Source organism: Ictalurus furcatus, chromosome 10, assembly GCF_023375685.1.
Source record: "Ictalurus furcatus strain D&B chromosome 10, Billie_1.0, whole genome shotgun sequence".
In the NCBI taxonomy this organism is placed as follows: domain Eukaryota; kingdom Metazoa; phylum Chordata; class Actinopteri; order Siluriformes; family Ictaluridae; genus Ictalurus; species Ictalurus furcatus.
This window is the reverse complement of record NC_071264.1, coordinates 23,102,408-23,117,413: the sequence shown is the minus strand read 5'-3', so window position 1 is coordinate 23,117,413 and position 15,006 is coordinate 23,102,408. Positions and strand designations below refer to the sequence as shown.

The 15,006-nt window shown below is 39.2% G+C and overlaps 1 protein-coding gene across 4 annotated transcripts in view; it reads left to right on the top strand.

Moving 5' to 3' along the window:
* Window positions 1-13,463, top strand: part of LOC128614124 (A-kinase anchor protein 13) — a 96,050-nt gene extending 82,587 nt beyond the window's left edge. For 3 of the 4 annotated variants that reach the window (XM_053635428.1, XM_053635425.1, XM_053635426.1), the window contains 10 exons: window positions 442-623; window positions 949-1,031; window positions 1,178-1,360; window positions 1,579-1,731; window positions 2,519-2,580; window positions 3,566-3,610; window positions 4,164-4,214; window positions 4,631-5,047; window positions 7,060-7,378; window positions 11,737-13,463. In XM_053635428.1, coding sequence (XP_053491403.1) covers window positions 442-623; window positions 949-1,031; window positions 1,178-1,360; window positions 1,579-1,731; window positions 2,519-2,580; window positions 3,566-3,610; window positions 4,164-4,214; window positions 4,631-5,047; window positions 7,060-7,378; window positions 11,737-11,795 — 1,554 coding nt within the window. In that variant the 3' untranslated portion in view covers window positions 11,796-13,463. The remainder of the gene's footprint in view (window positions 1-441; window positions 624-948; window positions 1,032-1,177; window positions 1,361-1,578; window positions 1,732-2,518; window positions 2,581-3,565; window positions 3,611-4,163; window positions 4,215-4,630; window positions 5,048-7,059; window positions 7,379-11,736) is intronic. The other variant, XM_053635427.1, reaches the window with a different exon arrangement.
* Window positions 13,464-15,006: the final 1,543 nt, after the last annotated feature.

Genomic DNA, 15,006 nt, shown 5'->3' with positions numbered 1-15,006 from the left:
AGACAATTTTTTTTCAAACTAGTATTGAATAGCTGTTTAGTGAACGGTATTATGGGAGACTGAAGAATCATCTTTAAGTTTATAAAAATGAATAATCATGCACAAGTCAGCTGCTCTTATGTTGAGTATGATAGCAGTAGTTATGATCGTTTGCAGCGTCCATGATAAGAAAGCTATTATTCTATGTTGTATCACTGATTACTGGCACAATGTTAATAAATGATGAAATGTCATTGTAATTGTGAAACATTTCAGTTGAACTCTGCTGACCTATTGTTGATGCATTGGGTTGTTGTTTGTACCTTTCTCTCTTCCTCTGTCATCTCTTCTGCTCCCTGCCTCCCTCTAACTCCGCCCACATTCTCGGTTCATTTTACTTAATATCCTCTCTCTCTCTCTCTCTCTCTCTCTCTCTCTCTCCTGCATACTCACCATCCCCAGGACCAACGCGCCACCGTTATCCCTCTACAGAAGCTAATCGTCAGAGAGGTGGCTAACGAGGACCGCGGCTTCTTCATCATCGCGGTAGGCATCCAGCAGCCAGAGATGGTGGAAGTTCATGCCATTTCACGAGACGAGCGCAACACATGGATGCAGCTCATCCAGAACGCTATGCAGTCTAGGTAAGTACTGCTCAAACCCTCAGGGGTATGTCTTTTTTTTGTATATTTAGTTAGATGATTGTTTATCAGATCAATAATTGGACCTTAGAGATCACTGTTGTACTTTAAATGGTACATTTGCATTGTTTAATGCCGAGGAACAGAAACGTACCTGTAATAGTACTGTTTCAGTTACAGGTGGTTATCATTGACAAAAAATAAAATAAAATAAAATAGGTGTATAGCTGCATGCTTATAAGTAGGGAAAAGTTGCACTGACTAAACACAGCTAAAGGAATTGAGCAAGTCTGGATTGCAGTTGTATAAATTGATTGCGCTCTCACAGAGAAAAGGACGATGACGAGGGCATCCCTAGCGAGACGGAGGAAGATAAAAAGTTGCTGGAGTCCAAAGCGAAAGAGATGAGAGGTGAGGAGAAAAACACTAATGGAAGGTTTTTTTTACTTGCTTTATAAATGGTGTGGAATTTCAAACGTAATTGTAACTAAACAAAGTGCCAGTTTTTAAAAAGATTGCTTGGGTATTCTCTTCTCCCCCTTCTGTCCTTCTCTCAGCCATGCTTCAGAGGAAGGATGATCAGATCCTGGCTCTCCTGAATGAAAAGATAAAGCTCTTCAGTGACATGTGTGGCTCTGGATCGCGTGAAGACACGGCCTCGGCCATCAGGATGCTGTTCAGGGCCTGCAATGATGACGTGCCCAAAGGAGAGAATATCATGAAGGAAGCAATTAGAGAAGGTAAGTGACACTTTATACAGAACCTGAAGAAAAACTAAATTCTGTGTATTTCTGTGAGAAATGTTTTTTTGGGGGGTTTTTTGTACATGAAAGCTGTGCCTTGTGGCATCATTAGGGCTCATTTCCACCATTAAATGTCAAGCAGGACTCTTTGGTAACTCGTTTAATGTAATGCGGTTAGTGACGTGGGTGTCTTTGTGGGTTTGTGTGTACTACAGTGGAGATGTTGCAGACGCTGGTCCACAGCGGTCTGGGAGCAGCCGTGAGCCAGCAGGGGGCCGTTGATCCCGGAAACACAGCTTCGGTGCTCCTGCCTCGCAGATCCGAGACCTTTGGAGGCTTCGATAGCCACCAGATGAGCAGCTCCAAACGTGAGGGCATGTTTCGGCTCTGTCAATTGTGGAGATTCTGAGCACAAGAAATTTATTAGACCGTTGCATCTTGAAGCATTCTTTTATAGCTTTTTAAAATTTATTTATTTAATTTTATTTATTCAGTTGTATTTATTACGGTTTGAATAGTTTTCCATTTTGCTTCCTTTTAGGACTTGTTGGCATATTTGTGTTTTTATTCATTTCCCCTTTGTTATTTTAAACGATCCGAATTGTTCTGTTTTACTCTGTGTCTTTAAATCCATTGTGGACTCCTCAGAGAGGTCCGTAAAACAAACCCAGTTGGTCTGTGACTTTCTAATTTTTGTTACTGTGGTGAAAACCACAACCCACCATTACCAAAATGATTATGCTTATAAAGCATGTCAACTTGAGTCTAATGACAATTTGAATTAATTTTGTAATGAAACTTTTAATGGTGGAACCTTCCAAAAAAACAAATAGTCGAAGTATTATTATATACATTTAAATAATGTGCCTAAATGTTTGAAGTTTGAAAGCTTATATGACGCACATCTGGCAGCAATTCTTTGTTGTTGTCATCGCTGTCTCCTGTTTACAGCAGCAACAGCAAAATGTTTGCCATGTCTGCTGCAGTTTTATGCTAATTGCATTCACCAGTGGGGAAATTATACAGCATGAGCAGCAACTGTCTGTGTTTCTCAGCTGATCATTTATTTTTATGTTCACAGATTCAGTGCAATAGAATCTAAGCTAAATATTTAGTGTGTCTCTGCTTGTGGCTAACGTTTGTCTGGATTTTCAGACGGGGATAAAGAGGAGGTCGAGGACTTGAGGAGGACAGAGTCCGACAGCGTTCTCAAAAAGGTCAGGAGTCCATGATGGAGTTGGTCCAAAATGAAGTTAGCCAAAACGCGTTTGGTTTTTCTATTTTGAACAATCCATTGCTTGACATGGGAGAAAAAAAAAAAAAACGCGCAGAAGCACCTACAATGATAAAGCTCTTACATTTTATTACTTGCATTAATTAATCAGCAATTTGCCAACCATTAAAATTTAGAATTTATTACTGAATCACGCATTGTGCATTTACTGTACCCGTTAATAGTTACATTAATGTGGCAAGTTAGTTCCTGCTATCACATTATGGCAGCTAAAAAAAAAAATGCAGTTTCTATGCCTCTGAGAAATGAAAAGTGGCAGAAAATTGACTAAATGTGACAAAAAAAAACTCCGTGCGTAAACGTTAAATAAATATCTCCTTAAAGAAAGCTTCAGCATATCAACAGTTAGACATTTTCTTTGTTAAATAACATGTTTATTTCAGTGTCTTTATTATTCAGCTTAGATTTTGTGGAGTATCTGCCTTTCCTGTGAATGAGTTAGTCCTGTAGTGTAGCGTAATGATAATGCATTAGCTGTGACTGGAATTTGAATGTTTTAGAAGATGAATCATCAACCTCTATCTAATCAGATTGGAGAATTCAGTAGTGCAGTGTTATAAGATGAGATACCATTCATCCATCACTGCTGTTTCACCTCAGTGGCAATTTTCACACTATTCACTTAATAAATTCCTCCAGGATTTAATAATATATATATATATATATGTATTTTTTAAATCAGGTTTGGTATGACGTTAAGGTTTTGTGCATCTGCCGTATGAATAACATCACTGGGGGATGGGGGGTGGTAAATAATTGTCAGTTTGAAAGGTGTAAGGTGCACTTTGGCCGTTTTGAGCTCATAATGAGAAGCGCAGCACTGAGCTCATGGCTACTGGTCTCTGGAGTCAGGCTGATTAAAAAAGTCTCTCAGCTGGACTCCATTCTCTGCTTTGTCTTCTTCACAGGGAGGAAACACCAACCTGCCGCTGGTGCTGAAGAGGAACAGAGAGGTAACGCCTCTGAACATGCTTCAATCTCAATGAGCTGTGTTATCGGTAGTCAATGGCTGCTGGATTTAGCTGCTTAACAGACTGAAGATGGCAGCTGGAACAGAGCAGGAAGCCATTTGTTTAGCTCTGGTGTTGGTCTTTGCTTGGCTTTAAGAGCAAATTGATTCAAGTCGTCACAGGATTATTTGAAATCTGACATGTTTAAAGCTGTATATTGAATTTTGTATTAATATAACAAATCTAACGTAATAAGTAGGCAAACCATCACAATTTCTGTGTAGACACAGTGTTGTGTTGTCTTACGTTCTAAGCTGGGAAATTCAACCCGGTAACATCAGAGAAAAAAAAAAAAATCAGTGTTGGTCTGTTCGCAATTTTTAATCCTCAGATTGTTTTAACCCTACTGCTTAGTGAGATTACAGCGTTTGCAAACACATTAAGAGACGTTAAGAACCCTTTCCCCTTGATATGGAGTGCATGTGAAGCAGTGCTTATGAGTGTGCTGTTGTGAATGTCAGTGAGATTAAAGTGTGATGTGGCTGTGTTTGTACAGCAGGTCCTGAGCAGTGTTACACATCTCCATGATCTCCTCAGTTCACTGCAGGTGTGTGTTCACTTCTATAGCACACTCACATCAGCACTGCACTCAGTCTCACACCATCTTACTTATGATAGATAGATTGATTGATAAGGAGTGACTCTATATATTTCTCTATTTATCTATCTGTCTGTCAAATATGTTTTCTTTCTTTCTTTCTTTTGAAATGCTCTTTCTTTTGTTTTCTTTCTTTCTTTCTTTCCTCTTCTTATTATTATTATTAGAATGAAATGTAGGCAGTTGTCTTATGCACTTTGGAGCAGTATTTCACCCTGTGAAGTAATTGAGATCAAGATAAAAAGCCGTTGGACATTTAAAAATAAATCATACAGTTGATTTGCAATAAAATCTAAGACACAGACTGATGATTTGAAAAATGATTCTGCCCAAGTAAACTACGTCGTGTATGTGCATTTGTGCAGGGTGTGGTGGTTCAGCAAGACACCTTCCTGGAGGAACAGCGTCAGGCTCTAAGCGAGCGTCCCTCCTCACGTCCCTCGTCTCGGCCTCCGTCTCTAGTGGAGCAGGAGAAGCAGCGTAGTGCAGAGCGACAGCGACAGGAAGCAGCCGCTCACGCTGAGGAGAGGAAGCGCAGAGAGAAAGAGTGGGAGGCACGAGACAAAGAGTTGAGCAACCGAGAGCAGCTCCTCAATACCAAAGAGGAGGAGGCGCAGAAGAGGCGCTCCGAGCTGGAGGAGGCTCAGCGGGAGCTGCAGAGCAGGAAAGAGGACTACCAGAAAGACCTGGAAAGACTGAGGGATGCACAGAGGAGGCTGGAGAGAGAGAAGGAGCAGATGCAGAGAGAGATAGAGATGCTGGAGCAGCTCAAGGAGAAGGAGGTGAGACCTATACACCAATACAGTGTGCTCACTTTTCTTGTTGCATCTTTCTCTTAATCTTGTTGGGATACTGATTAGTGCACAGTATGACAATTAGAGATTATTCAGAATTTCATTGCCGTATTTGATGACGTAAAACATGATGGTAAAATGAATTATTAAATTAGGGAACTGCACAGCGCAGATCATTTGATTGCAAAAAACAAAACAATTGACTCCATGACTATTCTGAAATACACACAGGTTCTGTTTCATCCATAGTCAGAAACTTATTAGAAATGGTTTCCAAAACGTTATACTTTATATAGTATCAAACAACTAGCAAAATACATTTAGCCCTTGTAACTGTAAAAATCTAACTTTTATGCACATAACCATTAAAAAAACGTTAACCCGTCTCAGGCAACAGTCTTATTTTTTTACAAGCTGGGGATGGCTACATTTCTCTATTAAATGATTTTTATTTTTCTTGCATAGAATTATCAAATGCACAGAATGTGCACAGAATCCATGCTAATGGCATGAGGACATTTACTTATCTATAATTTGGTTAACAGGGTGGTTATTGATAACATTTACTGACAAGATCTTTTTGATTATCAAAATGTACCACAGCGCGGTTGAATGCTCGAATCTGATTGGTCAGCATGGCTGGGAATGTAGTTCTGACTGTAATAGTAATCGGACAGGTAGATGTTGACCTGCTATGGCATTACTGCCTGTCACACCACCTCCAGTGCCCCTAGGATTTCCCTGCTCATCCTTAAGACTTGCCAACATGCAACCAAAACCATACAGGCCTCCGGAGTGACTAAGGCTATGGCGAGCCCACTGGCACCATTAATGCATGCACAGTGCCACTGGTTCCATATGGTTTCCTCCTGTTACACCAAATACCACTCCGGCACTTTTGCCTAACATAACCAGAGCCATGCGGACCTTCCCAGTTACTAGGGCTGTGACAAGCCCCACTGGCACCTTTAATGCATGCTCAGTGCCACTGATTCCGTATGGCATAGGTCAGCTGCAGGGACGTCTCCCTGCCACCCCCTGCAACTATACCTCGGGTTAGGTGTTACTACCCCCAACACTTCTCCTTTCTCCTGACCCAGAGCCGAAAGCTGTTCTTCTCTGCCTCTTCAGGCAGGTCTTTCAGGGCCTTCTGTTGGTTTAATCCAGTTACTCCCATATCCCTTAGGAGGCAAACATGAACAGTAGGATAATATTAAGGCGCTTGTTATGATATATTATTGTTTCTATGGCAACAGCTCATACACAGGGATTTGTACAGTGGACACTCCACATAATCTAAGACTAATTATAAATGGATTTTAAAAACATGTTGTTTAAGAAAGTAAATTGTTTAATCATTGATGTGGCGATGTTAGTTGTTAGGAGACGAGCGCTTTCTAACAGCCACAGTAGTTGTGAAGTTTATTAGCGAGAGAGAGAGAGAAAAGAGTGAGGCTGATGAGTTAATGAATGTTTATCGTGGTTATAACGTAAGTAAGAACAGTCTGTTGTGTGTTATTCCTTACAGGTGATTGAACATGTAGAAAAAATAATGAGAGAATTTTTCGTCTCCCCATGATCTTCAGGATAATCAGATTTCTATTGAAAATGTGACTTGTGGAATATTACAGATATTTCATAGGGGTGAATGTGATCAGGTAACAGGGTTGAGTAATAACCTTTAATGGATGATTCATGGAAAAGGATATGTCACATATGAAATGTTAAATGGATTCACACAATAATGAATAAATAGTATGATTATTCAGTATTTTATTGATTCTATTTCAAGGTAAAGTATAGAAAAAAAGCTGTATTGTTTTAAGTTATCTGAAATATGCACATACATAATATGCACAAATATGTTGTGCTTTTTTCACCTTTACTTTACATGCATATTTGTAAATGGAATATTAGTAGAACGTACATTAAATGGCACCCAATCATGGAAACACACCAAAAGGCCAAAAGAACTGATTTTTGGATTGAATGTATTGCAGAAGAAGGTGAGCAGGACTCTTTCGAGCACGTCCGAGGACTCATTAAACATTCAGAGCAGCAGCTCTGTGGAGCCAGAGACGAAGCAGGAGAAGCACGAAGGTGAACAGTCCACCAGCCCCAGAAAGAATTCTCTCTCCAGAATGGACTCCAAACAGAAAGGCCGAAACCTCAACGCCTTCAATCCTTTCGCTCCTAAAGCCGTGAGCACAGAGGGCCAGAAACAGATCCCCAACTGCCTCCTCCAGCTCACCAGGCCCAAAGAGAAGAAAGATAAGAAGAAGAAGAAGAAAAGCAAGAGCAAGCCCACTCAGGAAGCAGGTAACACTGTTAGTCCAGTAAATGACCGGTTTAAATGACCCACACTGACGGAGCATAAATCACCTGATTAACCCACGTGTCCTGTGCACTACGTAATCATCTTATTGATGCAGGCCATCTGTTTTCACACTGCAGCAATACAATTGCTAATCTTTATCTAATTATTGATGGAAATAGAGCCTCAGAAGTTCTTCACATGTTTGAGGTGCATGTATAGAAAGAGCTAGAGAAAAAGCTTGCTGAGAAAAGGTGCATGTATAGAAAAAGTCAATTAACTAATTAACCAATTTTTTAAATACTCATAATATTGGAGATTAAACACTTAATTTGATCATGTTATTTTCAAAATAATCGAATATTTGGTAACAATTTCTACAATTTCTTCTATGTCATATTTATAAAGCATTATAACTGTTCTTGGTAATGATTCCTTTTACATTTTATCAGCATTATTTAGAATAATGGCTCTAATAATGTGCTGTAAATAATTCCATGATAATCAGAGTGTAAAACAAGTGCTACTATTCATTTATGGAGAAAGTTGTACTGTTTCAATTACAATCTTTCTTGTCAAATAATTCTATTCATGAAGTTTTCAAATCAGGTTTTATTCCATTACATAGCACTGAATCTGCTCTTTTAAGAGTTCCAAATGGCATTGTTCTTATGACTGATACAGGGAAATCCATGGCTCTAGTCCTGACAGATCTAAGCGCTGCATTTGATTTGATTGACCATGATATACTTCTGTCTCGCCTGGAGACATATGGGTCTTCATGGCACTGTATTAAAATGGTTTCGCTCCAACTTGTCAAACAGGTGGTTTACTGTCCATCTGGGATATCATTCTTCTTCCAGTATACCTCTTGGTTGTGGTGTTCCTCAGGGATCAGTTCTTGGTCTGGTGTTGTTTTCCCTGTATATGCTCCCATGGCTTCTATTTTTGATTAATGTGGAATGTCCTTTCATTTATATGCCGACGATACCCAAATCTATCTTCCCTTTAACCGTAAAAATGAAAACTCACTTCAGCTGCTGTTAAGATTGCCGATTTGAACTTAAACTACGGCTTTCAAGTAATTTTTTAAACCTCAACGAAAAGAAGACTGAACTCATTTTGTTTGGCCCTAAGGAAAACAGTGTTTCTCGATCTCGGTATCTCTTGCCTCATATAATATGCGGTGTGCGAGAAACCTATTTGACAGCAGCCTAAAGTTTGACAAACCGATAACTGCTGTTGTCAAGTCTTGTTTTTTTAATCGTTTTCTTCTTTCTAACGTTAAGCCCTTTTTATCCACGAGTAACTTTGAAACAGTGATCTTTGTAATATCTCGACTTGGTTACTGTAACTCGCTGTATCACGGTATTTCTCAGTCCTCCAGTTTCTCAGTACAAGTTGCAGCTGGCTTCTTAAATGGATCCTACCCATTCTAATCTCCTTGCACTGGCTCCTTGATAAGTATCGGATTGATGTCAAAATCTTATTTGTCTACAAAGCCCTCAGTAATCTGGCACCTCAATACTTAACTGACTTATTGCTCCCGTACACTCCTTCTCGAACCTTGAGATCGCGTGACCATCACCTACTCACCGTCCCTAGAGCCAAACTTAAAAATCGAGGTGATCGCGCCTTCACTACCGCTGGTCCAACACTTTGGAATAGCCGTCCTCTTTATATCAGGCATGCTCCATCCATCTCTGCTTTTAAATCTTCTCTTAAGACTTATCTATTTTCCCTGGCTTTTAACATTCCCTCACTATATTATTATCTTGGGGTCTTTTATATTCATGACTTCAATTGTTTGTTTGAATTTATTCCTTTTATTCACTGTACAGCACTTGGGTCAACCTCGGTTGTTTTTAAATGTGCTCTATGAATAAACATAGATTGACTGATTGATTATAATGTCATGTGGTCTAACCTTTATAACTAATAATGACCTGTACATAATTATAAAGCAAATGTAGTATTTATTAACAATTATAAAACATTATGAACATTTAAAATGGTATCACTGAGTGCTTCAAGTTAAGTAGATAATATGTTAAATTATTCCTCATTATAAGTTGTAAGACACAAGTGATTTTTTTTTCTATCTGAAGTACATACAGACAGATGTTTAAAATCTTTAATGTAGAATATACTAAAGGCACATTACAAGGACAAGGACACATGTACAGTGCATATGAGCAAAGAAGGCTGTGAAAAATTGTTTTTATTTTTTAACCTTTTTATCTTTTCTTCAAAAAATTCACAAAAACACTCTGCGCTCATGGATATCAAACAGTTGAATGGCTCTTTAATGTTTTGGTCTGTTTTTCTGCCAGAGGACCTGGACATTTTGTTAGGATACATGGCATCATGGGCTCTATCAAATATCAACAGATATTAAATGAAAACCTGCCTGCCTCTGCCAGAAAGCTTAAAATGGGGCATGGTTGGATCTTCCAGAAGGACATTGGTCCAAAACATACATCAAAGTCAACACAAAAATGGTTTACTGACCACAAAATCAAGGTCCTGCCATGACCATCCCAGACCCCTGACTTGAAATCCATAGAAAACCTGTGGCATGAACTGAAGAGGAGAGTCCACCAGCATGGACCTCGAAATTTGAAGGATCTGGAGAGATTCTGTATGGAGGAATTGTCTCAGATCCCTTGCCATGTATTCTCCAACCTCATCAGGTATTATAGGAGAAGACTCAGCGCTGTTATCTTGGAAAAGGGAGGTAGCACAAAATATTGACTAAAAGTGTGCCAATAATTGTTGCACACCTATATTTAACAAAGATATATATTTTTTTGATAAACCTGTGTTTTGTTTGCAATTGTTTGATATCCATGAGAGCAGAGTATTTTTGTGATTTTTTTTAAACAAAGGATCAAAAGGTTAAATAATAAAGACAATTTTTACAGTCTTCTTTGCCCATATTTTCCAAGGGTGCCAATATTAGTGGAGGGCACTGTATGTAGTGCCTGTTTAACCTTGAAGGGACAGGAGGCTAAGTGCTACATGTGTGCACCCTTGTTATATTTGGAAGTAATCAGTGGTGACATTTTAACTCAAATCAAAGATCATTCTGCAGTAATGTAAAAACAAACACAACCACAAGCTATACACATAAAACATATACAGGTCATTATTAGCTAGAAAGATTTTTCAGTACACCACATGGCATTAAGATGAATAGTAACACTTCCATTACAACATGATTTCTTATTACAACTTTTATTCTTATTATTTATAGCACATTTTTGGAGCTTTATAAAGGCATTATGAGTGTCATGAGGTAATATAAAAATGATTACAAGGAGTCATTACCACATTACAAAGAGTTATAAGCATGGTTATAAAGATTAACGAATACACAAGATTTTCCTTCCAGGAGTTTGCGATCGCAGAAATTAACACAATATCAAGGAAACTCCGTAATATTTGAAGGAGCTTGCAATTTTTCAAAATTACCGCAGATTTTCTGCAGATTTGGGCCACGATGCGTCATGTGACGTCATCTCAATGTGCATTCAGCCAAAGCCCTCTTCGATTCACATGCGTCAAACACGAGTACAGCTAAAAGGTCTCATTTACCAACACGCATCACTGCGAAAGACCGTGCAAAACAATTTCGTGCAATTACAATTTCGCCAAGTAGTTTTCCCAATTTCGCCAAGAAGTTGCATCGCAAACAATCACAACAATCACAAAAACACACCGTGAAATCCTGTACGGACTGAACAGAAAGAATATTTCAAATATACCAAAACATTATTTTGTGTTTGATTAGAGAAATTAAGGGAAAATATGAATATTGTTTTGAGCTTAATTCTTTGTTATTTCTCTTCCCAACCCCTACTGAAATATTATGTGTATAATAATTTAGTTTGTTGAGTTCGAGTCATTTCCTGGGTCTTTATATTGTACATTGTGGGAGGCTGTGGCTCAGTTGGTAGGGTGGGTTGTCCACTAATCGTAGGGTTGGTGGTTCAATTCCTGGCCCAGGTGACTCCACATGATGAAGTGTCCTTGGGCAAGACGCTGAACAACGAGTTGCTCCCGATGGCAAGCTAGCACCTTGCATGGCAGCTCTGCTACCATTGGTGTGTGAGTGTGTGAGTGTGTGTGTGAATGGGTGAATGGGTGAATGAGACACAGTGTATAGCGCTTTGGAACTGCTAAGGTTAAAAAAGTGCTATATAAGTGCAGACCATTTACCATGTGCAGTTATTTGTCTTCCAGTTTAAACAAGGCCATTTGATTGTTAGTGAAATGAATGATGATTATCTATAGGTATAGCATCTGTTGAATCTGTTTTTTTTTTACTGACTATAAAGGTCACCTCTGTCCTTTTCTCCAGAATCCCATCTGCTGCCACTGACAGAGCCTCCACTGGACGGAGAAATTTTCTTCTGCTGATTTGGCCTTCGCTACCAATCAACTCATAACTCCCTTGTTCTCTAAGCTATCTGCACCGGCTGAATGTAACTCAGTGCAGGATGCCTGCCAAAGTGCCCGCACTGTGTCCCTGGCACGCTCCGTCACGCTAATAGGGCTGAATCCGCCCTGAAATATTTCCACATCCTGCATATGTTGCGCGTCCACGTGGGATATGTTTCTGTATGTGCAATTCACAGAGTGACGCTCACATCTGAATGTTACACACTCAAACCGACTTCATCAGTCTGACCTCAATATGAATAATGCCGCAGAAATCTTTTTTTTTTATATACTGGAGGCCAAAATATGAGAAGGTTTTGTTTTTAAATAGTCTGGTTTTTATTATTGAGAGCAGTCAAAACCAATTGTGGATAATTACACCAAAATGTTGACGAAACGAGGTTCTACAGTTATTTAACTTCCCTCTGAGACTGAAATTTTTATCAGGCACTTTATAAACCCCCACGAATACAGTGACAATCAGTGTAGACATTATTAACCCAAGACACTCTATTCCAGAGATCCTTTATACTGTGGTTATTACCACTTGTTTATATACGTACATTATGACATATCACAATGTGTGATTCTAAATACTGTGGACATCCTGCTAGTATTCCAGGCGTATTTTTCTAGCAAAACAAGGCTAAAAAGAGTAAAAGTGTAAATATTGTAGAAATCATAGAAATAAATTGACCTGCTGGACAGGGAGTGTGTGTGTGCACAGAAGATGCAACACCCACTAAAAACTGCAAAAACTACGCATTCACACCACTTAGGCACAAAGCCTAACAGTTGCCACAACCACTTTCATTTATGTCATGTTTATTATTGTTTTTAAATAATACAACGAAATGTTCACCTGGGTAGATTTCTGTCAAGTGGGTTTAATCGATCAGCTTTTGTGGTCTTTGACTGAATCCATTCTTTAGAAGTCACACTTTGACTTGACGTGTGTATCTCTAGCATACGCATACTGTTTTTGTTTGTTTCAGCTAGCATTCGCTTGCATTGACTGAATCAACCCAGTAGGAGGCGACAAAGAGTACTGCGTTGTTTATCATTAAGAATGGTCATGCACCTATATATATATATATATATGACCCAGAACTGAGGAATTACACTCTGTTGAGAGAAAATGGTCCTAATACACAAAAAGGGAATACATTTTTTCCCCCTTTATGGCCTTACAAAATCTGAGGACGTGTGCAGTTTCAGTCTTGGCCACACTTTTGTGTGAGACTAAACAGGGAAACATACAGTAAATCAGGCAAAGTATTTATAATTGCTCATAAAAGTCAGATTGTGTAGCTTAAACGAATTATGAAATGCACTAAAATACAGTGCAGCATTTTCTCAGGAGTGCAAACCTTTTGTAAAAACGAAAAGAAAAAAAAGTAAGAAATATTCAGTACTTGAAGGTACAGTATTGTTATCTTGCTGAATTATGTAAAGGGACAAAATTAAGACTGTAAATATTTTGTGAATGATAGTAACTGTATAAGAAAGGACCATACTGTATGTTTGTCTAATTTGTAGTTGATTTCACTATTTTGTAAGAAGACTTTATTTATCATTGACCCTTTATTTGGAGGCGAAAATGTAATATTGTCCTCAAAATAATTAAAAGAAACGTGTTTAAATTAACCGTTCTGCAGTTTTCATTAGAAAATCCAATCTTTCAGTGAGTATTGGTCAAGAATGTCTGTGGGAGAATGAAGTAACATTTGAAATATTCACGTATTATATTGGGTTTAACGTGCCATCAGTTCTGAGGCGAGATCTCATGGTTTTACATTTTCATTTTAGTTTAACAAGCGTTTCAATCCACAGCAGCTGGATTAGAAACATAAAACACCATACTTTATGTGGCACTTGTTACCTTCTCTTATTTTTCTTTTCCACTCATGCACGTACACACCACAGGGTATCCCAAAAGTCCCCAAACATGACTATTTATGTCAGCACCATGTGCCTTCGCTGGTGGCTGTTCGTGGACGTCCACATTTCGGTTGGTCTGCAACACACCCATGCCTTTTGAATTTGTTAATAAGTTTGTTAACAGTGTCGTGTGTGATGTGCTTTCCATGTTTCCTGTTAAAGTCCATCGCAACCTTGCGGCAGCTTCCCGATGCAGCCATGAGAATAATTTCAGTACGTTCTTTCTATTTAGGACTAATAGCGATGTGATAAGTTGAAATAAGAAGGTGATGTGAAACAGGTGAGGCAATCGTCAATCATAGTATATAAGGAGCCTCCAAAAAAGGCCTAGACCTTCAAGAGCAAGGATGGGTCGAGGCTCGCCAATCTGCCAACAGATGCTTCAACGAATAATCCAACACTTTGAGAACAACATTCTCCAAAGATAAACCGGTAGGATTTTGGGCATTTCACCTTCTACAGTGCACAATATAATTAAAAGATTCAAGGAATCCGGTCAAATCTCGGTACATAAAGGGCAAGGCCTAAAACCACTTCTGAATGCGTGTGATCTCCGATCCCTCTGACGTCTCTGTCTTAAAAACCGTCATGAATCTGTAATAGATATCCTGACATGGGCTCGAGAATACTTTGGTAAACCTTTGTTAGTCAACACCATTCGCCGCTGCATCCACGAATACAACTTAAGGCTTTACTATGCAAAGCAGAATCAACACTGTCAAGAAGCACCGCTGACTTCTCTGAGCTCAGTCTCATCTGAGACGGACAGTAGCACAGTGGAATCGTGTTTTGTGGTCTGACGAGTCAACATTTCAAATAGTTTTTGGACAAAACAGCCGTCGCATTCTCTGGGCCAAAGAGGAAAAGGACCATCCAAGCTGTTATCAGCGTCAGGTCCAAAAGCCAGCGTCTGTCATAGTATGGGGGTGTGTCAGTGCCGTTGGCATGGGTAACTTGCACATTTGTGATGGCACCATTAATGCAGAAAGATATATACACAGTTTGGATCAACATATGCTGCCATCCAGAGCAGGACAACGCCAAACCACATTCTGTCCGGGTTACAAACGCATGATTGCATAAGCAGAGAGCGCGGGTGCTAGCATGGCCTACCTGTAGTCCTGACCTGCCTGATTGAGAATGTGTGGCGCATTATGAAGCTCAAAATAAGCCAATGAAGGCTCCGTACAGTTGTGCAGCTGAAGAAATGCATAATGGATGAATGGGGGAAAATTTCTCTTGCTAAACT